This window comes from Durio zibethinus, chromosome 23 (assembly GCF_047325235.1).
Source record: "Durio zibethinus cultivar Kanyao isolate XHJ-2024 chromosome 23, ASM4732523v1, whole genome shotgun sequence".
Classification (NCBI taxonomy): Eukaryota; Viridiplantae; Streptophyta; class Magnoliopsida; order Malvales; family Malvaceae; genus Durio; species Durio zibethinus.
This window is the reverse complement of record NC_143184.1, coordinates 18,379,730-18,405,409: the sequence shown is the minus strand read 5'-3', so window position 1 is coordinate 18,405,409 and position 25,680 is coordinate 18,379,730. Positions and strand designations below refer to the sequence as shown.

Here is a 25,680-nt window from a genome sequence, read left to right as displayed (position 1 = left end):
ATCTAATTCTTTTATTTAAGTGCATAATAAACATATGATAGAATAATTAGTACTATCCTTTAACTAATTCTATGCACTAAACGTAGCCTAAGAGTAATTTATAATATTAACTCCTATTTTTATATGATATGGTCCACATGATGAAGCCACCTAATGATGAAAAAAACTTGAAAAATATTCCTTTTTACTATCCTTAGTAAAGGTTTATGAATCACTTATCTTTAACATTACATATAAAATATCAATCTTATTAAAATTTTATTGATGCTTATAGTGAATTATAGTCTCCCAACTTAACAATATATATATATATATATATTAAAAGAAATAGGAGAAATAGGTCCATTCATAATGGGTGGCCCAAGCCCTATGAATGAAACAATTGCCATTGAGCAGTTTATTTTTTTGAATAAAAAACTGCCGTGGGTAGTTAATGATTTAAGTTTTTAAACCAAAGAATTGTTGCCCCTAATCTCTAGAATGGTGTGAATGGCATTCAACCATTAGTGAATATGGGTGAAAAGAGTTACAAAAGCACAAAAATAAAAAATAAAAAAAAGAGAAAGAAAGGAAAATAATTGGTATGCATTCAATATAACAACTCACAAGAAAAAAAATTCTTGCATTCAATATGAAACCCAAGCAACTAATATGTATGTGTGTGTGTGTGTATATACACATATACACACACATATATCAATATAAAATCATTCTATTTAGTTATGCTTCCATTTTCATGTAAAGTTGTAGATTAAGGTCTAAGCTAATATAAATAAAAATGTTATACCTATTTTTTTTCTTTCTTGTTAAAAGTTATATAAATATAAAATTAATTTATTTTACACTTTTATAATTTCAAGTATAATTAATACTTTTACAAATTTATCATCTAACCATCTAACCTAAAACAATTATATGAAAGTTGTATACAAGACTTAATAAGTTAACAACTATTGTTAGGAAAATTTTGAGATGATAAGGGCATTTTAGGTATTATATAATGAGATGAGAAATGTATTAAGAAAGACAAAAGGGAAAATCTAAATGCACCCTTGTTTTTTCTCTATACATCCCACTTTTTTTTTAATTTTTTGTAGGTAAAATTATTTAAATACGCTTCTCACAAGTGTTTGGATATTCATATATGATAAATTTTATGATTTTCCAAAAATGTATTTTTGAAAGTATTATGACTTTATGAAAATGGATTGCCGAAAAGTCATAACATTCATTTCCGAAAAGTCATAGCACTTCTTGAAAATACAAATTTGAAAAGTTATAATACTTCTCGAAAATGAATTTTTGAATGGAAGAATTAAAGTTTTTGAAAATTAAAAAAAAAGAATTTGTTAAAATTTTTATAAACTAGTGTAATAAAAAAATTATTATTAAAAAAATCATAAATTTTAACATTAATATATAAAATTTATTTTATTATTTTGATCTTAAAGAAAGAATAAAATTTTATAAGGACCTAATTGAATATTTCCACTTTTAATGTTGCGAAGGTTGGTGAAAGAACTTTCAGGTTTAATTAACATATTAGAGTTAAAAACTGCTTAAAACTATATAAATAATATCACTAAATACTATATAATTTATCAAAATTTAATATACTAATTGAAAAAATTCATCGTGATAAGTAGATAAAAAGATTTTTTCAAAAAGTTCAGTTTAGTTAGAGCTACTATAAAATTTTAATAATCGATATAAAAAATATTTGTTAAAAATGATAAATTTTAAATTTATAAAAAATTATATTTACAATTTTATCTTTAATTTAATTAGGGCCTCATAAGATAAAATCAAATTAATAAATGTAAAGTTTTTTATTAATTTTAAAATTTATTTTTTAATAATAATTTTTTTCTTTATACTAATTCATAAAAATTTTAACAAAATTATCTTTTGTTTTGTAATTTTTTAATAACTTTCAATCCTTCCATTCTCAAAAATGCATTTCGAAAAGTATTATAACTTCTTGAAAATGCATTTCACACTTCTTGAAAATATATTTTCGAAAAGTGTTATCACATTTCGGCAATCTATTTTCGTAAAATCATAATATTTCTCAAAAATATATTTTTGAAAAGTTATAAAATTTATGGAATATAAATATCTGAAAATTTGTAAAAAGGATATTTAAATAATTTTACTCGCAAAAAATTAAAAAAAAAAGATAGAGTGTAGAGAAAAAAAAGTAGGGTGCATTTAGTCACTCCCAAAACAAAATATGAAAAGAAAAAGAAATCTAACCATTAAATGAAAGGAGTTATGTATATATATATATATATATATATATATATATATATATATATATTAATTTTAAAGTGACTTGTTAAAAATAATGAAATTTTTTATGTTTATATTTTTTAAGATATTGAAATTATTTTTTGATGATGATAAAGCATTTCATGATAATACATGTAACACAAGACTTTTGTTTAATTGTCTTGCTTATTTTAAAAAAAATTACATCTAGATTAAATGGGTTGTTAAAACAGTTTTTTTTTTTTTTTAAATTACCCTACTCATTTATTAGATTATATAAATTCCTAAAACAAATATTTTTTAAACTATCTTGCTCAATTAAAAAATTACATCTAAATTTATATAGGTCACAAAGTGAACGGCAAGTCTCTGTTGTGGTTAGATATAACAATCAACTTATATTTGTCATAAATATAAACTTTCAGATCAATCCGATATGCCTACTATTTTCATAAAACATAATATATTTTAATATATATTGACGTTTTAAATTTTATTATTTTTAAACAAATAGTTAAGTATTTTCAATTAACTTGAAATTTGATATCAATGATTTACGTGAATATAATATAAAATTCAACAGCTAGATTAACATATTATTAAAGGAAAAACATATACAACAATACAAATGACTATCTTATTAGGTCACATTTGTCAAATTATTCAAAATAAATCATAGTTCATACGTATTTTAAAGTTTAAACCTTTTATATCAAATTAAAAATAAAAACACCACTATTGAAGCACACTTTTTATTAAAATTTTTCCATTTTTAATCATTAATATAAGGATAATAAAAATTTGTTTGATTAATACTTTAATTGTAAAAAATAAATAAATAATTCAAATCAAAAGCATATACTAAATAAAATTCAAAGTAATAATAATTCATATCTCACTATTGATTTCAAACCCAAATGAAATGAAAAATATTATGATAGGATAGCGATCAATGCAAAATATAATCAAATCATAAAAGGCCTAACTTTATTAAAACAAATTTAAGATAACGATTGTGATCCTTAGCCAATGTTTAAGGTTCATATATTTTCTACTTCTTGAATTTTTTCAAAGGAACAAAATGTTACATAAAAAATTTATTTAAAAAGTGTAATTATTGTTTTCAACATTCAATAATTATAAAATGAAATTTTGAACAACTTCAAAAAACTCTTACAATTAAATTTTCTTTTTCAAATGCTTATGACGAGAGAAAGGTTTTTCTATTGCAAAGTTCAGATAAATTGTATACTTTAGAAATAAATTATGTTCATAAAAATTATTAATGAGACTCGAATATAAAATTTATGAACGAAATATTTAAATATTATCAACTTAATCAATTATAGTCAAATTTTTTTTTAAACAAATGAAAACACGAAGTTATCAAGTTTAAGGATATTAATTTTATTCATATTCGTTAGAAAATTCATTTTTTTATCTAAATAGAATAAGGATGATGATAGCTATTAAATTTTAGGATGAAAATGAACATGATTTTAAATTTTTTTTATCAAGTATATGGATGAGAATAGATAATATAACATCTGTTCTGTATCTATACTCGTATATTATATTTATATATATTTAGTAAATATATTTTTTATTAAATAATATAAGATTTTATTTTAGTTTAATTAGAATTAATACATTTCTACTCAATATATATTAATATAATTTTATAAAAAATTAGTATAAAATAAAATTTTAAAATTTTAAAAAATAAAATTTAAGTTTTTTTAAACTATGAGTATATGAATTATCCGTAACCATTAAATATATATAAAAATAAATAAATAAATAAATTTAAAATACTCGTTGGATATAAATATATATATATAATATAAAAATTTAGAGATGAGAATAAAAAATATTTTACTTACTTCATACATTATCTGTTGACATTTTTAAGATTTAAATTATAATTTTTTGACTAAAATATTAAAAAAATCCCTGAACTATTTCATTTTTCTTAAATAAGTTATTATATTGTTATTATATTTAAATAAAACTCTTAATTTTGATTTGTATCTAAATAATGTCTTATTTCAAATAAAAAAATAATTTATATTAAAAATTTATTTATATACAAATTAAAAGTTTAAGATTTATTTATATACAAATTAAAAATAAAAATTTATTTAGATGCAAATCAAATATTAAAGATTTATTTAAATGTAAAATATAAGACTTATTTAAATAAAATTATAAAATTCAAGACTTTTTTTTATTATTTTAACTCTCCTTTTTCTTTTTTCCAACTTTTTTTTAGAAATAATTTTCAACCCTTTATTAAAATAGAAGAAGAAAAACTTAAAAAAAAAAAAGAAAAGTCTAAAACGAAATCGTGTCATCGTGGCACAATTGGCCTCTATATAATTTCCTCCTCGCCTCCTTTGTTTTCTTTCTTTTCCTCGTGGCACCCACATTTTCTCTGCTTTTCTTCTTCCGAGGGATTCCTTCTGGTAAATCTAGAATTCAAATCCTCTTCTTCTTCTTTCAAGTACGATTAATTATATATTTTTCACGAAATTTCATTTGTTTTGTATAAATCTGGTTTCTTCTTTTTTCTTTCTATTTTTTTCCGTTGGAAAAATAATTCTGTTTTTTAGTCAAAGTTCAAAGCGTTTCTAAGACAGATCTGATAAGTTTTTGGCTGTAACAGTTGAATTTCCCATCTGGGTATTTCATTTTAATTCTTATCTCTTAATTAATCCCTTAGATTTCTAATTAATCGCTAGAGTTTCCGGTGTTCTTTTGAAATCTCTTCTTAATCATATAAACCCTGGATTTTACTACAGTTAACCCCAAATAAACCTGTGATTTTGAAGGTCTGGATCTAGATCTGTGTTTTGCTTTTGAGGATAAAAACAAAAACTCTGGGTTGGTTTCTTTGTCGTTATTTTCTAATTGAATATCTGTTGTTAGATCTGGGTGTTGACATTTTTTTTTTTTGGTTATTCCAATAGGCGTTCATTACGAAGCTGTGGTTTTTTTGGGAAGATGAATCACTGCAATCTTCAGCAGAACGCCGCCGCGTCGGCTTATGAGGAATTGAGAGGGTTGATCTCAATCTCTGATCATCAAAAGGGCGGCCCTGTTGTTTGCCCTAAGCCTCGGCGAATTGGGGTTCTCGCCAATAACCCCATCAAGCCCTTGAGATTGCATATGAGGTATAATTTTTTTTCTTGTCTCTATTTTGGTTTTTGGTTGATTTGATTTGTTTTAAGTGGTTGCGATTTAATTGAGTATTATGTTTTTCATTGCAGCCATCAGGTCGAGGTAAGCGATTTGAAAGCCGGTGCAGAGCTTCTAGATTTCATCCTCAAGAAGGTATTGTTGAATCTGAAACATGTTTTTTTTTAATGTTTTTTCTTGTTTATTTGTTAAATGATGAGTTTTTTATTTTTTATTTTTGGTAAAATACTCATGTCGGACACATAAAGGAGATCCCAAAGTGGAGAGGCTATGATTCTCTAAACATAAGAAAAATTTTCCGGACAAAATCGAACTTAACCATGTCGGACAAGTAACCAAGAGAAATTTAGGAAAAAGTGAACATACTAATGTTGTGTCCAAGTATTAGCAATATGGGTTAATGTTGTTTCTATGATGGACTTGTTTTAGTTTATTCTTTGTGTTGGTTACTAATATTTGTTTTGGTTGTTCAGCAGGAGGATTTGGGGACAGAACAATCTGCAACACAGGAAGCATCATCACCCCCATATTTTTGTGGGTCGCCTCCCAGTAGGGCTGCGAATCCACTTGTGCAAGATGCTCGATTTGGTGATGAAAGACTTGCAGCCCTTTCAACATTGCAAATACCATCACCATCATCTGCATCATCATCAGCACGTAAAGCAGGGTGTGTTAGGATGAAGTTTGGCCTTAAACCAGCCACAGTTAGAGTAGAAGGATTTGATTGCCTTAACAGGGATCGCCAGAATTCCAGCATCTCTGCTATGGCTTAGAAGTTAAATTAAAATCGAAGTGTACATAGAATGAAGCTAAATGCCACCACCATTTCAGAAACCAAAGCAGGATTAACAAGGAGGGAGTTTTGGATATTTTTGGACAAGAGTAGTGTTGTGTATATGATGTGTTTTTTGGTCAGGTAAATATATTTGATTGCTAATAGCGCTGTAAGTAGTTTGATTGAAGGGATGGCAAGTAGAAAGGTTTGAATTATGCTGAGATTTCGTAGTATATAAGATTCGGGTTAGTATCCGAAGAGGATCAATCCACATTTGTTTTTGAAGATCACCATGGAAAAAAATCTGTATAGATCCTGTTGGTGATCTGAATTGCAGCTACATTACTCTGTAAATGTATGTTGGTAATTGTCAAATTTCCTTGTTTTTATGAATGTTACTGTCATATTTATGTTTATTATCGCGTTCTTGATTCTCATGCTTTCTGTTTATGGTTGTATTGGGAAAACAAACCCTGAAGCATGTTACTAGCTGTCCACCATTACAGTGACAGTGCTGGATTGGGAGATGTTGAAATGATTTCTGTCTTCCTTTTTATTTAAAAGAAGACATGTTTTGCTTTCAGCTACAAATATATGTCTGCTAATGTTCACGACCCAGACAACATCGTGGCCTACTGATGAATCAGAATGATGATTGCCTTTAGACACAACCAGATAGGATTTTAACCTTTTTTTTTTTTTCCTTGTCTGTTCCAAAAGGTCACCAAATTAAAACAAAGGGGTAAATTTTATTAAACTTTTCAGTTTTGAGGATAATTTGGCCCAAATTCATTAGTTTGAAAGACACATAATTCACTCCAAACATCTTAACTTTGTTATCAGCTGCCTCGCAAACCTAAATTTTTTGCATTTATATATTATTCTATATATCTGTTAACAAAAATTATTTGTATTTAAATATTATAATTCTTTAACTTGGAATTAACCTTTGTGTGGGTATGTCGAAACTCTTTTAAGTCATACATGGTGCATAAAATGATAATAAGATAAAATGATAATTATTTTTTATCATTTTTTATTTATATCAAAAGAAATTTATATAATTACAAAAAAAATTAATCATTATTTTGGTATAAGATAATTTAATTTTTCTAAAGTAAAGAGGATTATTTTTAATTAATGAGATTAAATTTATATGTTATATTATATTTTTAAAAATTAGATTAATAATTTAAATTATATAAAATTTGAGAAAGAATAATATTAATCAATAAATAAAATTATCTTATTATAATTTTAACTCACATCAAATACAAAATAAACTAATATTATTTAATTTAATTATATTTTTAATATAATCTTATTTTATCTTATTATAATTTTATATATCAAACGCACTTTTAATACTTTTATCCATTAACATGTGAATGTGAATGAATAAATAAGGAAGCATTCAAACTTACAAACTGATTTGAATTTGGTTTTCATAACCAAATTTAATTGAACTAAATTTAGAAGAATGTATTTATCTCTTAAAATTTATAGAAAATATAATTTTTTTCGTTTGAAAAACTCTTGCTTATCTTCCTATTTGGCAAAATATGTACTAACCCCTCGAGGTGTTATTTATTAAATTAATCTTAAATGAAAAAAATAAATACACTCTTTTAATTTTTAATCATTTATTTCTCTATTTATGTATTCTTTCTTTTGCTCAAAATTTTTTTACAACTACAAAATAATGAAAATTTAATTAATTTTAAATTCTCTTTAATGATTATTAAATTAAATTTTAATTCAAATACATGTTAAATATTTTTAACTTATCTTCAATTCAATTATATATTTTTATTTAAAATACATTATTTAAAAAAGTTTTAGCTAGAAAAGAAATTGATTAAAACATAAAAGGAAAAAAAAAAAAAGGAGCCAATAGGCTTTGGCTTAGTGGTAAGAGGTTTTAGAACCGAACGTCTTAATTTTAAATCTCGTGAGTGCGGTTATTTAAATATAATATATTTTTTTAGTTGATTAATTAATGATTATAATTTGATTATGATTTAATGATTATATATGAGATTTTATTGAAAATAAATTTACCAGTTTGAAAAATACATTGCATCCCTCTAGAAAGTAACCATTGTTAGGATTCCATTAATTAAAGTAAAATTTGTTTAAATTTTACTTTAAATATTAAAAAATCCTCATTTTGTTTATATTTTTCCCTTTTTTTTTCATTTCTTGTTTTAATCAATTTCTTTGTCATTAGTTTTTTTAATTAATTTTAATTAATTAATATTAAATAAAAATAACATAATACATTAACTTATTTCATAGAATATTTCGTAGAATATTTCTTAGAAATTTATTTAAAATCTAATTTGATAATAATTAAATTTAATTATAAACTTATTTAACTTGATTAAATTCATGCATTCATCTAAAATGTTCTTTTTTTTTTTTTTATGAAGTAAATTTTAGTAATTTTAATTATTTTTTTCATGCAAATGCAATTTGGTCAGCTATATTATCACAGTTAACTTATTTTTATTAAAATTTTGAAGCATTGGCTTCTATCATTTTAAACATTTTAATAGATCAAATTTTATATAATATATATTTAAAAAAGTATTTCATTCAGTATTAAAAAATATATATATATATATATATTTTTCATATTTTTATCATCAATAAAAATTACCCTATAAGCAAAACACTTCGTTTTGGTATTCACTAGCATTTTGTTTATTTATTTATTTATTTATTTTGTTTCTTCACCATTTCAGCTCAGTTCAGTTCTCCATCTCAAGACCTGAACAATTCTCTTTGCCTTCTTCTCCACATTGTAAGTCAATTTACAATTTGTTATTATTTTTTTATTGTTGGAATTTAATGATGATGGAGAAAGTTTGGCTTATGGGTACACATGGCTGCTTCAAAATAATGCCAATGACTTGTACGTTTTCAATTGAAATCAACTTTCAATGGGGGAAGTCACTTCCCAACAAAATTCTATGTTTTGTATTAGTCATTGTTCAATTCATCAGAGATAGCCAGCAATTTTGACCCTTTTTTGTTTTCCAAGTTTAAAAGGGTTGATGTTTTAAGAATCATTGTGATTAAAAATTTTACTTGTTTGACTGGTAGATTTCTGGGTCAGGTTTAGTTTTGAATTTTCTGCCTTTAATGTTGTTGCAACTATACCTAGATGGAATTATGGGAAAAAGATTTGGTCAATTATTGTTTGTTAGATGAATTAAGGTACAGAATCTTCTTAATTTTTTAGTGAATAAGTACAAATATCTCCAAGGAGATACTCAAATGTTTAGAACTTGAGATTCTAATAGGGAGGTCTTTATCGATGGGGGCAATGGGGATGATATAATAGCCTAAAATGTCTAGGAGACAACCCATTGGTTAAAATTTGAGATTTCAATTTGGAGGGTTCACGTTAAGAATCTAGAGATGGTGGGTTATTTCATGTCGTATAGCCAATCACCAATGGGTCTACAAATGTAAAAAGAAAGCTAATATCAGAATTAGGAAAATATCGAATCGATCAAGATTTAGGCTTTTTCTGGTGCATTGGATGATGTGTTGGATGGGAAAACTTTTATCTAATATTGTGTTTGATTCTATTTTTGGGGGAAAAATGGGATCATTAATTGGATTGAGCTATTCACTTCTTTTTCCTATCCTATCCTCTTAATAATCTACTGTTGTAAATTCTCGTAATGTTTACTGTTTAATTTATAGAGTTAGATTACATTCCTTATCTTTTTCTTAAAAAATAAAATAAAACTCCTCTATTTGTTAACATGTAATTGACAGGGGAAACGATTCCTGGATTTATTCAGTTCGAAAATGTTAGCCTTCCTATAACTGTTAAAAACTTTTCTTCCTTCTCGAATATGACGTACTATTATTGATTCATCATTTATAAACATCCATTCTTTTTGTTTCATGGATTCGTTGTTTGGATGATGCAATACAATAATAGCTTGCCATGTTAGGCCAGAAATTAGTAAAGACTGAGTCAAAGTAGCATTATGGTAGGTTATACTTCTCTCTCTCTTTTTTTACTTTACTCTGAGGAATCATTATAGATGATTAGCTGGTTAAGTAGCTTTGAATTTGTCAACTACCTGAAATAGTTAAGCAGTTAACATTCTATTTCTAGAAGTATAGTTATGGCTACTTTCTTTTTTTATTTTTCTATTTAAATGTATGCTTCATTCCATCATAAGTGCAGTTCTGTAGTTGACACTTCACATATTTGGTATTTCCACCCTGTTAGGCGCTTCTTGCCTACCGCAAGGATCAATCAAGTGTTGTTATATATATGAGCTTAAGAGCAAGTTTCTTGAATTCATTGGATAAATTTCTTATATTTTGTCTTTCCCTTACGCTCTTGATGACCGCGTTTAGTTAATTTTGGGCTTAAGCTTAGATTGCATCAACTTTAGCTTCCAAACAATATTTTCTGTCATTAATCCTAGATTGATAGGTCATGTACTTGCTGACTTTTTAGCTGACATCTTATTCACAAAGAATGCAGCTTGGTTGTTATTGCCAAATTTTGTCATCTCTCCAAACGTAGACTTTGTGAGGAAGCAATAAAGTAAAAGCTGTCGCTAATGTATACAGTGGTGACTATGATTGTTAACCTAAACAGAATCGGATGTAGAATGACGACACTCTGGATTCAACTGAATTGTCTTGTTGCTCTCTCCTTCCTTTGGAAAAAATCTCAGCTTGTTTGTGAGTGCTGCTTTTGCATTTCACGTTGTCTTTCTAGCTTCATGACTTGATTTTACTGGTTTTACTTCAAACTCTGAGAAGGTGCCTTCATGTTAAATTATTGGACGTGGTTTTGAGAACTATTGGAAAATTTACCATAACTATCAATGAGATATCTGTGTTTCTTTTACAAAACAGTTTGGGAAGGTTAATATCATCCCTAAAGATACGTTTTCTCTTTACATTTTCCTGTCAAATTTGGCAAACATTTTGATTTCTTGATTTGTTAGTCATGGTTAGTAATTTTGCAGCTAATGTCATCGAAGATGCTTGCTTGTAATTGTTCTATTCCTGATCTTTACTGCATGTGTTGTTTGGGAAAATTGGATGGAACTCTCTTTTATTGGATCTGTGGAATTAACCTTAATGAATTTGTTTCTGCATTTTTTGAGAGGGGAGGAAGAAAAAGAAAAGAAAGTACTTTTTGAAGGAACAGTAACTATTTTTCTTGGTAACCTAGAACGATTACATGGTAATGTAAAATAAATGAAATATATGAATGGTTTCCTTGATAGCAAGTAAATATGGGCTAGACCATTAGAGAAGTTCTCATTTTAGTATTAAAATCCGAAATATTAGAAAACTAGTTGTAAATGCAACACACGCAACGTTTCAAGTTTGTTCTGATCCTGAACCAAGTTTATATGTTAGACAAGGATTCAAATAGCGGTTTAAAAGCAAAATAGCGACCGCAAAATAGTGGTAACGTCACCACCAGCTACTGTTATTGGACAAAACACGGTTGTGAAATTCATTCACGACAGAAACGGAGTGTAACAGTCGCAAATAACGGCTTAACGGAGAATAGGGGCAATAACGGATTGTTATTGCCGCTATTCTGTTTTCCTACACGGATTTAATAGTTCGAGAAAAAAAAATTTAAGTTTCAACCATTCAGCATTTCGGCACCCAAATTCAAATTAGCATCAAGTTTTCAATCAACATTCAAGATCAAATAAGGTAAGAAAAGAAAGTTAAATTACCTTTTTTTTTGTAAAATTTTTGTAAAATGATATGTTGTGAGAGTTTGAGACTTGAGAGAGATGAATGAGGTGTACTGGATAAGTGATAATGATGAAAAGATGCAATCGAAAATGAGAGATGAAAAAAAAAAAGAAAGAAGAAGAAATTTCTAAAAGACAAAGCTTTGCACACGCGAAGAAGATGAACAAAAGCTGGTTTTAAATGGTTCTGCGTCCTGCTACAATTAAACATTTGAGGGGCATTAAGGCAAGCACATGAAGAGGGATTGGGTGGGGTGGGGAAGGGATTGGGTGGGGAGTGATTGGGTGTGGTGGGGTGTTGGGGGGGGTGGGAGTTGAAATTTTTATTTAATTTTGTAATTAATTTTTGAAATTTTTTTAGATAAAATTTAATTAGAGGTTTTAAAAATTTATAATTAAAAAAATAAGAGATTAATAATTTAATATAATATATATAGAGATTTTAGATGAAAAATTTTGATAAATTTTTTGTATAAGTTAGAAGAAAAATAATTAAAATTAAATATTATATTTTGATTGTGTTATATATTAATTTATAATTTTGTATCTGAATTTTAATTTTTTTTGGTTGTTTTGATATTTTATTGTTGTCACATATTAGATTAACTTTTGTTATTTTTGTGTAATTATTGAAGATTGTATTTATTATATAATTATTGAAAGTTATTTGTGACAAAAAAATTTATATCAATTAGTGTATCAAAAAGATTAAGTTATTTAATAAATTTAGCATTTTATGATCTATTACTCTTACTAAGATTAAAAGCTAAAAAATAAAAAATATAGGTTTGAAAATTTTATTAAAATATAAGTTTGAAAATTTTTAATTTTTGAAATTTTTTTAGATAAAATCTAATTAGAGAGATTGAAGATTTATAATTAAAAAAATTAAGAGATTAATAATTTAATATAATATATATAGAGATTTTAGATGAAAATTTTTGATAAATTTTTTTGTATAAGTTAGACAAAAATTAATTAAAATTAAATATTATATTTTGATTGTGTTACATATTAATTTATAATTTTATATGAAATTTAATAAATTTTTTTGTGAATAAACCAAATATGAATGCTTTTTATAATCTAAATAAAATTATGAATAATTTTTTAAAAAATAAAAAACATAGTGTCATAAATTATTTTTAAAATCATTGAATAAGAGTTTTTATAATTATAGTTATAATTATTAAATTTTATATAAATTGTGCAAAAAAAAAAAAAAATTTACGACCGCGATAACCGTAGTGATCGCAATGATCTTTGTTATATTAAAAAATACGATAAACACGACGCGACCGAAAATGTGATCGCGACCGGTATTTAATCTATTCATATGCCTTGCCATATATCTATTCCTTTTATCATGATCTGGTTCCCCAAGTCTTGTGTATCATTCTTATCTATAATAGGGTCTCTCCTTGAGTAAGTGTGGAGGCAAATAATTTATTACTTGAGCTGGGAAAGCCTTGTTTAGTAATAATTAGGATGGGATATACAAACTATCAATGTGCTAATGCAACTGAGATATGTTAAGCATGTGAAGTTAAAAATGGTGCGATGCGAATAAAGGGCATTGGATGGACAGGATATTTTCTAGAAATTAATCGAGCCAAATTAGTCTTTTGTTAGCTGTTAGAGAAAACCTCCTGAAAATGGAAATGAAGAGGCAAGGGGATGAAGAAATACCAGATAACAGGATAGAAACAGGAATATAAGGTTCCTCCATCCCCCCCTCCTTTCTTTCTTTCTTTCTTTTTTTTTTTTTTTTGAATGGTTCATTTTAGAGGGATTTGAGAAATCTGCAATTTTAGAAATAATACAAAAGTTGAACTAGGAACTTAAGGCATCGAAAGGCCTAGACAAATACCCTAAAGGCAGAAACCAACATGGATCCCTCTAATTCCGCACAATTCACTTCAGAAAGTGAAAGAGAAAATACTAAGGGTTATGTTATACCCTTATATCATGTTCTACGTTTATTTAATATTCTCTCACCAAATCATTGTAAGGATAAATGAATTTGCAGATGGAGATTATATGAGTAGCCTTATCTTTTGCACAGGTATCAACAGTATTCATGTCTTGACGAGGCTTACATGTTTTTGAATAATTTTAGTTGCTGTGTACATAGGGTTCGTACATTTCCATGTGCAAAAAACTTAAGTTGTTATTCTAATTTGTTACTTATAATCTTACCACCAATGTGGAATATACATTCAACATAACCCAAACCCTTGAACTAATAGTTATTATGCATGATTAGTTCTTTTGCTTCTATGAATAAAAAGTACCCAAGGCACGTGGTATTCATCAAGGTTCAGAGCATGAAATCTTGGTTTAGTATAACCAAGAAACTTGTGGGGATATTTTTGGGGAAAAATTTATGACAAGGCATATGGGATTAACGCTTTGCCTTTTTGGAGTTGATTTACTAAATTTGTCATAAAATCTCATTTTTATGTTTCCCTCTCTGTTCTGATTATTTACACAGCAAGAAAGTAGGGAAGACTGTGAAATAAGATTTATTTAGTCTAGTAGTGAAGTTGAGTATCAGAAAAGCCCAACAGACTCTTTTCCAGTTTTACAGATTTCGATCGATTATATTTCCCATTTTATCATAAGCCCTTGACCAGAAAACTTTGTATTAAAGTTTCTAGTTTAATATTTGTATTTCCCCTTATTATAGCGCAAGCTGACCTTTGGTTCTGACTTTGAGTGATCTCAGGTTGGATATAGCTTTTATGAAGCTTTATTTCACGACACTTATATCAAATAGCAGCTAATAGTTTTGTATTTTATAAAAGAATTACATATCATGCTATCAATGTATGCATGCATGTGTATACAATGTGCACTTGCATTGTATCTTCTAATACTTAAGGGCAAAAGACATGCTGTTTTTCAAGCCATGACAATGTCATTAATGTTGTCTTTTCGTTTAGGTTACTTCCAGTGGTATTCTAGTTTTATCAGGCAATTGCAACTCTGGCAACTGGTCATATCAGGTAATCTAAGATTTTGGTTAGAAATCATGCCCTTTATCTTCTACACTTTTCTTTTGCATAATTTGGACAGTTATTAAAATTCAAATCTATGATGGCAGACAGGTATATATCATGGAGCCATTGACTCATTTTGCAGAAAACCCATTCTTCTATCATCTCAAAGGCTTTCATTAGGATCTTGCAGAGAAATATAAAAGGATGGGAAAATCTTGAAATTACTCAAGGCATTAGAATTTAGAATTCTATGCTACAAAACTAAAACCATTTTCATCAGCATGTTTTTGAAATTCAAAGGTGAGATGAATGAAAAACATAGGTTTCAAATGTCATATTCCAAAAGTTAGCTAAAACATGCTGAAATTATATTCTCATTTTGGTTCCCATAAGAGACTTTAAGTGTAATAATCCTATAACCTTTAATCATTTGCACGTATTTATGCATTTTTATTTTTAATCTATCGTATCATAGTTGTTAAAATTATATTTGTTCAATTTTAAACGGAAGTGAATGAATGTATGAGCTCGAATTTTTTCATTGTTTTTGCAATATTCACATTTTTTTTGTTGTATAGAAGAGATCACAATCCGGGAGTAAGAAAAAAAAAACTGAGTATTGAAATTTGAACGTTACATTTGTTGGATATCACTTTTTTAAATGTAATTACATGAAATATCTTAACATGAATCCAAATTTTTAATTTTTTCAAATGAAAATAAATTTGTGATTGCCATTATTCACATTTAAATCTCTGGTATCAAAGGAGAAGACCTTGTTGCAGCCAAAAACACATCTTCTGAGACAAAAATTGGTGCACAAACGCTGCCTCATGCATGCCCCATTTAAAACGTGGTGGGTATCATTAAAATCCAACTTTCAAAACCAAAAATAGGAGCAAAATTTAAAGACTCAATAAAAAGAAAAGAAACTTCCAAAATCCAAAGAATAGAAAATTTTCTGAACCCCACACAAAAATGAAGAAAAGGGAAACCACATTTTCGGTTGCTGGGTCCCATAATTTGCATGGGCAAATATTTCCACGTGGCCTACTTGCATGGCCACGTATAGTAGAAGCATTAGAAACGCCCCCTCGGTTATCTCATGAAATATCAACTTTCAGGCAAATTTTGTTGACATGGTAAGTTCATTATGAGAGTATGATTAGGATTTTCTCTCGAAAATGGAAACTCTATATAATTTTCTTACTTGACTAACATGTACATTAATTTTACTACCCTTGCAAGCTCCTATATATTGACCCCACAATTGCACTTACTTTCTCACCAAACACTCTTCTATCTCTCACTCTTTTTCTTGGCTTCTTCTTCTTTTGCTGATAAAACCTTTCATTAATTTCCTCTCTTTGTCAATGAAGAGATCTAAGATTAGCTCTGTGTATTAAGGGAGAGAAAGAAAGAAAAGTGTAGAAGGAGAAGAAGAGAGTGAGAACTCGTCAAAGAGTGCAAGAATGAGTGCAAAGGCAAGAACAAATGGCCTTTGGGCTAGGAAAGCACTATCCATCATTTCCAATGACCGAACCATAGTAACAAGGTCCATGGCAATGAAAACAATGAAGCAGAAAGATGACGAAAAGTTGTATGAGGTTGAGGTTATTCAGGCTAAGGAAGAGGAGAAGAACGATGATGACAAACCTTTGGAGCTCGTGCAGCTGCAGCCTGTCAATGAGGCGGTAGTGGACAATAAGGGAGACGATGGGAGGTTGTTGACCTTGGACGACTGGCCATTGACATGGAGTTATGAAGAGGAATGGTCGTGGTTCAAAGTGGGGTATGAATGTGGATGGTATTCCTACTGGGATACCATAGATGGTGATTCTTGGGCATCATTGAGAGACGATAACAAGGAGCCTCTTTGGAACAATGATCTATGGAGCTTTAAGGGCAACAAAGAAATCACAAAGCCTTAGAAAAAACCTGTTATGTTTCAGTCTATCAATGTTGTTGTTGTCTGTCTGCTTGTTGTTTATGTGTGTCTTAGAGAGATGTCATGAGGTAGAAATGCATTTACAGCAAACAGCTGCTTGATTACTTGTGTTATAATATGAGTTTAAGTATGTGCTTTAGTTTCTGAATGCTGATCATTTCAATCCTTTCTTTTGGGGTTCAAACTTGAAAGAAAATAAGAATTTATTTTCATTCGAAGGTCACTAAGTATTCAATCTGAGTTAGGGCACTTGAAATTTAAATATAGCCAACAGGATCTACTTGGTGCAAATTCTCTTCTCTCTGATTTCTCTCTTTAGTCTTTTCTCAGGTTCAGTCAGTTAAAATGAGAGGCATACATGTGTAATTCTTATCATCCAATGTTTTTACAAATACTAGGCTTCCCTTGCTACCAGAAATTTGCATTTTTGAAGGTATGAATAGTTTTATTGAAATTACTGGTCCAAAATTTAATTAATACTATGATTAACATCTCCCCTTAGGAGGTGCTCTTCAAATCCTTTCTTTGACCTGAACCAACATTATCATAGAGAATGCTTTATTGAAGTCTAGCCTTAGAATGCGGCAACTGTTTCTAGTAAGAGAATCACCAAAGGTTTGCAAAGATAAAACAAATGAAGACAGAACTTAAAGTTGAAAACTATATGGAACAGCTACAAAATAATGTTATTGGTGTTTTATATATATATATATATATATATAATTGCACTTGTTTATTTATGCAGACCTCAATTTAATATCGCATTCATTGGTGTTGTAAAATGTTTGTAAATGTCAACAAGTTCACTGGACTGTCTTGACGATTAATTATCAAAAACAAAAGCAATGCCAATATTACTGGAATAAAATCATTAGATATTAGACGATATATTGACCATAACGGTCATGGTATATGATATGATAATTTCAATATTGCTTAGGGTTATAAGAGCTTTTAGAGTTGAGAAATGCGGGCAAAACAGGATAAACTTTCAACTTATGGAAAGTATATGTAGTCTCAAGAATGCCAAATTTCGAGGTTAGGATGCAAAACATTTATCAGGGTCTTCATACATAAATACTTCCGGTAGGTTGAGTTCCAATCAGTGTAAGTAGTATTTTCGTGTCATATCCTCTTCATTTATATGTTTAGTCACAAAAGTTGAAGTCTGTTCACTGGTATTGTTACTAGTATTTAAGCTTCTTAACTAGGAAAAAAGAAGACTTATCATTATCAATATTTGTTTTGTTGGCTTGTCTTGTCTTTTATGTTGCAATTTGATTAATGTACACTTCAAAGGTTAGCTTGATCTTTCTGATGTGATAAGATTCTTTCATAGGGTATACATCATTCTACAATTGAACCACTAGACATTTTGAGTAATTGAGCTTCGAAAATAGATCGAGCGATGGCTTGTTGATCTCGCTTCTTTGAATGGAAAATCAAAGCTATGCTATCGTCTCAGCTTGTTCGACAAGTTTGGACTAGGTTTTAATTTGAGTAAGCATCACTTATGACAGGCGAAACAACTCCTATTGATTGTTATAAAACAGTCGGGAGAGATCATACTGGCAGTTAATCACCTGCTGGATAACTACTAGGTTACAAAAGGGTTTTAACCAACATCCTGCTCTTGTATAGTCAAGTCTCCAGGCAGTTCACTGATGTAGGAATTATGTATACATTTCTAAGGAGCGAGGAAAAAGCTAAAGAAGATGACACACAAAGATATTGAAGAAGTATTCACAGAAACTTACGCCTCGTTGCATGTTGCTATCAGCTATAATGGTAAGTTGTATGTCATAATGGACACCTGTAGTTTATCATAATGAATCTCACATGAAGTTCCTGGGTGAAACAATTAAGGTCTTGTGAGTTGTGACTTCTATTATATACAGTCTATGGCTCCTTAAACAAGCTGATTTCCGTAAAAGCTCAATAACTTCATGCACTACATTATAGAAAATTAGTAATCGATCCTTAATTTCCTTGACTTATGGAAGAAAGTTTAACCTTATATTGTTGGACCTAAGCAAGCAGGGGCCTGTTATACGTCGACAAGGATGGGAACTGAGCAATGCATTTAAGCAAAAAAAAAGTGGTTTGAGCCAACATCTACGTGATTTTTTATTAGAGTATTGAATTTTTAATTTCAATAATCAAATTTAAATAAAATATCTCACATACTAAAAGAAAGATATTTTAAAATTTGAAGTAAATATAACAATGGCTAGTATCGGATCGAATTCGAATTGGTGTAATGATTCATCACATTAACATTCAAAATAATATAAACGAGGGTGCACACAAGCTTGGACTGGTGATTGATCAGGCCTTCATTTTAGACAATGTGTAATTCTCTAACCTTGTTTGATATACAGTTGCAGATCAGCCAGGAGCTCCATGTACGGAGAACTAAAAGCCCAAAGCACATATTGCTGTGATATGTACTCGACATCAAGCCCGAGAGAAGATTTCTAAATCGGGTTTGGCCCGACTAAATCTGTGATTGGACTTTGTCCATAAATGGAGAACCTATCAAGCCCATTGGCCTGGCAGCAAAATTTTTTAATCTAAAAAAATGCTTGCTATGCTATTTTATTAAAAATATTATTTACTATTAATTTTCAAATATTTAAATATTTTAAAAAATTCTAATAAATATTTTAATATAAACGAGCTTAAGTGGGTTGGGCTCTAACTCGGGCTTGACATTTTAAGTTTCAACTGGAGCTGGTTTGAGTTGGCGGTTAGCATAGCCTACGGATAGATTATTCGTGGTAATATTTTATTGTTAAATATTATTTTTATGTAATTTAATTCAAATATTTTTAAAAATATTAAAAGATTAATATAAAAATATTTTAATAATAACTTGAAATTAAACGAGCTTGAATGGAAGTATTGAGTGAGGTCTAGAGCAAGATGTTAAAAGTGCCAATCAGACATGACTCGCTCTATTTTTCCTCATAAACACCTCTACTCGAGAATATTATTATATAAATAAATAACAAGTTTAGTTAAATTTTATTTAAAATTTTATTTTAAAATATTAAAATATTAATATATATTTTCAAATATTTTCATAATAAATCGAGTTGATGGAGCTTATCCCAAACTTAAACTTTTCATATATTAATTGAGTTTGGTCCACTATGATCTGGTCCACATATACCTATCAATAGCACATTTTTTTAATTAATCAATAAGATATTATTTCTTAGAAATATTGACTAAAATTTTAGACTTCAATGGTAAGATATTAAGAAACTTGATAACTTTGAAATAATAAAATATACAAATTTAAAGTAACAAACAAATTATTGAGAGTCATGGATGAGGTTTTTTTTTTTTTTTTTTTTTTTTTTTTTTTTTTTTAATATAAGAGGTTCCAACTTGTGAATGAGACAAAAAATTATTGGTGTAAGAATTCAAACTCTAGACCTATTAAATGTTATTTCGTAAAAATAATAATATAAATCAATTAAATTAAGTTTTGAATTTATCATAAATGAGTTTGACTCTTCATCAATTTCATACTCTACCAAAAGTTGGTATAAGTAAAATATTATATTTCGAAATAGGTTAAGCAATAAAATTTAATTGTGAAATTAATTTGAAAGGGTAATATTTTATCAGTTTTACAAATTTCTTACTGAACAAATAATAATAACGTAAAAATATAAAAATATGAAAAATGTTAATGAGTTTTTAGAAGCACTTATTAAAATGATATTCATAATTTTTTTTTTTTGTAATTAATACATTGTCTATTCTTGAATTTGAGAAAAATAGTATATTAAATGAAAAATATTTTTCAAAATAAATATTTAACAAGATAATGGGCGATTTTGCCATTGTAATTTAAGTGAAGGTTGATTTTGTTATTATATTTTGATTTAATTTAATTTTATCACAGTATTTTGCAATTTTAGTTGAATCTTGTCATTATATTTTCATTTTTATGATTTTTTTATTCAAGCTAACGAAGATGTAATTTCTTTTAAAAATATTCTGTTAATATATTTAAAATAAGTTTTAAATAAAAACTGAAAATGATGTGGATATTTGGTATGTAAAAAAAGCATATGGGTGGGATATCATGTTGGAATAAATTGTAATTTTTATAAAATTTTATATCAAAATAAATATATTTAAAATATTAAATTTTAAAAATGGGAGTTGATTGCTTTGTGTTCTTTCAAGCATGACTGATATTGATTTAGAATCTATTTGGATAACTGATGGAATTAGTTTTGATGAGATTGAAAATAGTAAGGGAGGTGAAATTTATTATTGTAATAGTGAGATTGATTATTGTAGCAGTGAAATTAAAATCGATAATAAGATGTGTGTTTTAAAATAAACGCAATAATAACGATAAAGGAAATTATAATGAGAAGATAAAATGACATTAAACATGTTAGGTTAAAACTTATATATAATAAAATTTATAATATATATTTGATATTTGTGAAATTAATAAATAATTAAAAATTATTTTATATCAAGTAATATTTTATTAATAAATTAAAAATATTAAAATTGTTTTTATATAAAATAATACTTTATTATTAAATATCTACAAATTATTGTTATGTATATTATTTTTGTATAAAATAATAAAATAATAAAATAATAAAAAAAATAAAAAAATAAAGCTAAAAGCTATAAGTGTAAGGAACATTTTTATTCCATAACTATTGTTGGAGGGGTGTAAAAGATAGAGAAAAGAAAAAGTAAAGGTATTATAAGAAAGGAGATTGCGGTGGGAAATTTTTCATTGGAGAAAGAGAGTGGGCAATGAAAAAAAGGGGGAATGATGCGTTTAAAACTCGCTTCACCTGTACTAATGTCTTTTTTTTTTTAAAAAATATCTAATGCATATGTCACGGACTTAAGGAAGAGTCCTGAATCTCACATCGAACATAATAGAAAGGTCACTGGGGTATATAAGGGTTCACACCACCTCAACCTTGTGAGGCGTCTTTTGTAGGATAAAGCGGTGAAGTCAGGGGGGCCAGAGTGGACAATACCTCACAAGGGTGTGAACCGTGACGGTTAGGCTGATTTGAGATGTCGGAAGGGTGAATGCCCGGGTCCCGGAGCCGCGCGAGTTCGGAGCTTAAGTCTCGACCCGTGACAAGTGGTATCAGAGCCAGCCCTAAACCGTTCGATCCACGTCAAGCACCTCGAGGGAGGTAGGCAGGATGGCCAGCCTCCGTGACGAGGACGTCACGAGGTTGGGTGGGAGAGAATGTCACGAACTTAAGAAAGAGTCCTGAATCCCACATTGAACATAATAGGAAGATCACTGGGATATATAAGGGTTCACACTATCTCAACCTTGTGAAACGCCTTTTGTAGGACAAAACTGTGAGGCTAGGGGGGCCAGAGCTGACAATACCTCACAAGGGTGTGAACCGTGGCGATAGGTTGATCTAAGACGCCGGAAGGGTGAATGCCAAGGTCCTTGAGCCGCGCGGGTTCGGAGCTTAAGTCTCGACCTGTGACACATACATGATGCATTTAGTACGTCTTTTCAAACAAAAGGTGTCTCCTCCGAAATTAAGTTTGAATCCAAATAGAGTCTTATGCTTTGAATTTGGTGCATTAGGTGTTGTACCTAAAGTGTGTGGAGTAAGTTGATTGTATTAACTTTTTGGTTTAATAAAATTTAGTTATTGGTTGAGAGAAAAAAAAAAAAAAAGCTAGAAATATAGCCTAAGGATATTTCTTCCCTTTAAAAAGGGTTTATGAAATTTATTTTTTCTACCACAACTTTAAGTTAATAGGTTAGATATATAGATTAAAAATATTTTTCATGCTAAGCTAGTGACTTGAAATTTAATACAACATTTAATATTTTATCTCATAGTTTTAGGAACCGTTAACTAAAAATTAAAAAACAAAGAGAATCATCATCAATATTTTTATTAAGTGTTATTAGTCATTTAAAAAATTTATTTTTTTAATAAAATAATAAAAAAATTAAAAATGATCAAAATGATAATTTCGATCTACGAAAATAAAACTGAGTTTGAGAGTTCAGTTACGTATAGAGAATGATTAACACTCTCATAATACCTATTTAAAAATTGGTACTCATTGATTATATGTTATCTTTTACCTTTTACATTGATAAAAATGATCTTAATTCTAATATTTAAAAATGATTCTTTCAAATTTTATTTCTCCATGAAAATCCTTTTTTTTTTTTTAAAGCTTTTTAATTTAGGAAAGGGATGAATATCTTTGGTATCAAAACATTTTCTAATTTTTCAATAGCTAAGCAAAATTTTGAAAAATATTTCCTTATTTGGGACTTTCACACTAATCCTTAAAAAATTTCATATAATATTCTTTCATAAAGAATAATTATTGAGAAATCCTTAAATATTTAGATAAGGTCCCAATAATTCTTTTTTATTTAGGAATATTAGTTTTTTTTTTTTAATTTTAAACAACTCTTCCAAAAAACCACAATTTGTTAAATTTTTTTAAAGCAATGAAATGCAAGCAAGTATCATATAGAGTAGATGCATGACACAGATATAAATTAAACACAAATAATTAATTAAATTCATCTATACATGTTTAAATTTAATTCATTTTATTTAGGGATAAAATGAGAATTTTTAATCTCAAAACGTTTTCTAATTCTCTAATATTTAAGTGAAAATATTTTTTAAAATTTGACGTAATATTTTTTCGTAAAACGTAATTATTAAAAAGCTCTCTAATAGTTAGGTAGGGTCTCAACGATTATTTTCACATAGGCATATTAACTATTATTTAAAAAAATTAAATTTTAAAATTATCAATTACTAATTCACATTTTTTTTATTTTAGGGCATAATGTAATAAGAGATAAATAAATAATGCTGATACAAACAATTAATCTAATGGACCTACCTTATATGCATTTAATCATACTTTTTATAGTGATCTTTTTTTGAAAGACAATAACGGGTGAAATAAATTTTATTTATTTTGTGAAGGAAAATTTCCTTTAATTCTCTAATATCTAAATGAAATTTGAGAAAATTAATCTTTCAAAACATGATTTGAATTTCCTCAAATATTTAGGTAAGGTTTTCAAAATAAAAATTTTTTTGAAAGAAAATCATAATAGTAAAATGTTAGAAATTATATAGCCCTAAAAATTAAAATGCTTAAATTTAAAGAGCTTGATAAGTAAAGAACATATCATTAAATTCTAAGGAAATGTAAAGAGAATAAAAATAAGGAAGCATGAAAATTGAATAACTTGAAAATTAAATAACATGGAAATTAAAAATGCATAAAAAGGTTAAATTGCTTGAAAATATAAAGTGTATGTAAAGTAAATTGTAAGGAAATTGCTAATAGTACACTTAATAGTAGCTAAAAAAAAGGTAAATTACATATATATATATATATATATACCCTATGGTTAAGCTGGATTTAAGTTTGCCCTCTGAGATTTAAAATGTGTTACTTAATCGACCTGAGATGTTTATTCGTGTCATTCCATTAGTATTCACTAATGCCATTAACGTCTAGGTCGTATGAACCCCAAGCTTCCCAAACTTTTTTCCTTATCTTTTTTATTTATTTGCTATTTCTCATATTCAAATTTTTGAAAGAAAAATTAGTGTGGAAGCATGAATTCTTCACAATCTTCAACAAGTAAGGGATCAAATGTTGAAAAAGTATATTATTGTGGTATGGAATCACTTGTAAGAACATCTAAAATAAGGAACAATCGTAGATAAAAATTTTATGGAAGTGACAAATTTGAGGTGAGATGTACTTTATTTGATCTTGAAATAACATGTAGGATTTAAAACTAACATATTTAATCTTACATTTCTTGTTAGGAAACTAAAAAATGTGATTTCTTCCAATGGGTGGATGAATTGTCATGTGATTTTTGCAAAAAAGAAATAATTAAATTGGAAGAAACAATAAAAAAAATGAAATATGAGATTTCTATGTCAAATTCAAAGAAGCAAGAATTATTTGAAGAATTGGTTTTATGTCCAACAAAAATGATGGGTTTGCAAGAATAATTAGTTGAAGCAAGAAAAAAAGGAATTAAAATTGAAAGAAGAACTTTTGGAACTCATATTAGAGGAAAAAAAAGGTATCTTTAATTTGTTTAACTATTCTGGTTTTGTTTATAGTAATTTTGTATGATCATTTTCATCCAAGAAGTTGTAGAAACCAATTTCTAGAATTAAAGAATTGATATTCCAATATTGATGTTAGCAGGAAAGAGTTTAGGGTTTAAGTGTATCAAGTGTTTGTGGAAATGACCCAATGAACTCTGTGATTAATGAATACAATTTTCTTTTATTCTAGATGTGTTATTTGATTTGTGACACAAACATTAAACCTATACATCATCAACATTTGCAAACATCCAATAACCACATTTGCAAGTAACCATATTTCCATTATCAACATTGTGTTTGATTAAGAAACATAACAAAGAACATAAAGGCAAAAAATTCATATTGATATGAGAAACAAGTTGTGCTTTAACTGAGCAACATTGTACATCATGAAACCTATAAAGATATTGGCTATAAACAAAAAAAGACTACTCTAAACTAGTTCATCCATATTCACCAAAAAAAAAATTATACCATAACTATTGGTTTATAAACTTCCACACAAAAAGAACTATACTCTAAACTGATTCCTAACTTCCACTTAACAAGAACTATACATTAA

General features: G+C 27.7%; 1 protein-coding gene across 12 annotated transcripts; it reads left to right on the top strand.

Moving 5' to 3' along the window:
- Positions 1-4,687: 4,687 nt before the first annotated feature.
- On the top strand, positions 4,688-6,660 carry LOC111314706 (uncharacterized). 12 transcript variants are annotated; one of them, XM_022916334.2, is made up of 5 exons: positions 4,688-4,736; positions 5,103-5,154; positions 5,241-5,444; positions 5,541-5,604; positions 5,943-6,660. In XM_022916334.2, the coding sequence occupies exons 3-5, from the start codon at positions 5,275-5,277 to the stop codon at positions 6,240-6,242; spliced, it is 534 nt and encodes a 177-aa protein (XP_022772069.1). In that variant the 5' UTR covers positions 4,688-4,736; positions 5,103-5,154; positions 5,241-5,274; the 3' UTR covers positions 6,243-6,660. The 12 variants fall into 12 exon arrangements, with proteins under 12 accessions (XP_022772069.1, XP_089608623.1, XP_089608626.1 ...); XM_089752497.1 differs by lacking the exon at positions 5,103-5,154 and adding an exon at positions 5,073-5,102; XM_089752500.1 differs by having other exon boundaries at positions 5,073-5,154; positions 5,946-6,660.
- The last annotated feature ends 19,020 nt before the right edge of the window (positions 6,661-25,680 follow it).

Coding starts and splice junctions, on each gene's coding strand:
- LOC111314706 (XM_089752490.1), top strand. CDS start 5,275: ATGAATCACTGCAATCTTCAGCAGAACGCCGCCGCGTCGGCTTATGAG. Junction 5,445..5,540: donor CCCTTGAGATTGCATATGAG/GTATAATTTTTT, acceptor TTTTCATTGCAG/CCATCAGGTCGAGGTAAGCG. Junction 5,605..5,942: donor TAGATTTCATCCTCAAGAAG/GTATTGTTGAAT, acceptor TTGGTTGTTCAG/CAGGAGGATTTGGGGACAGA.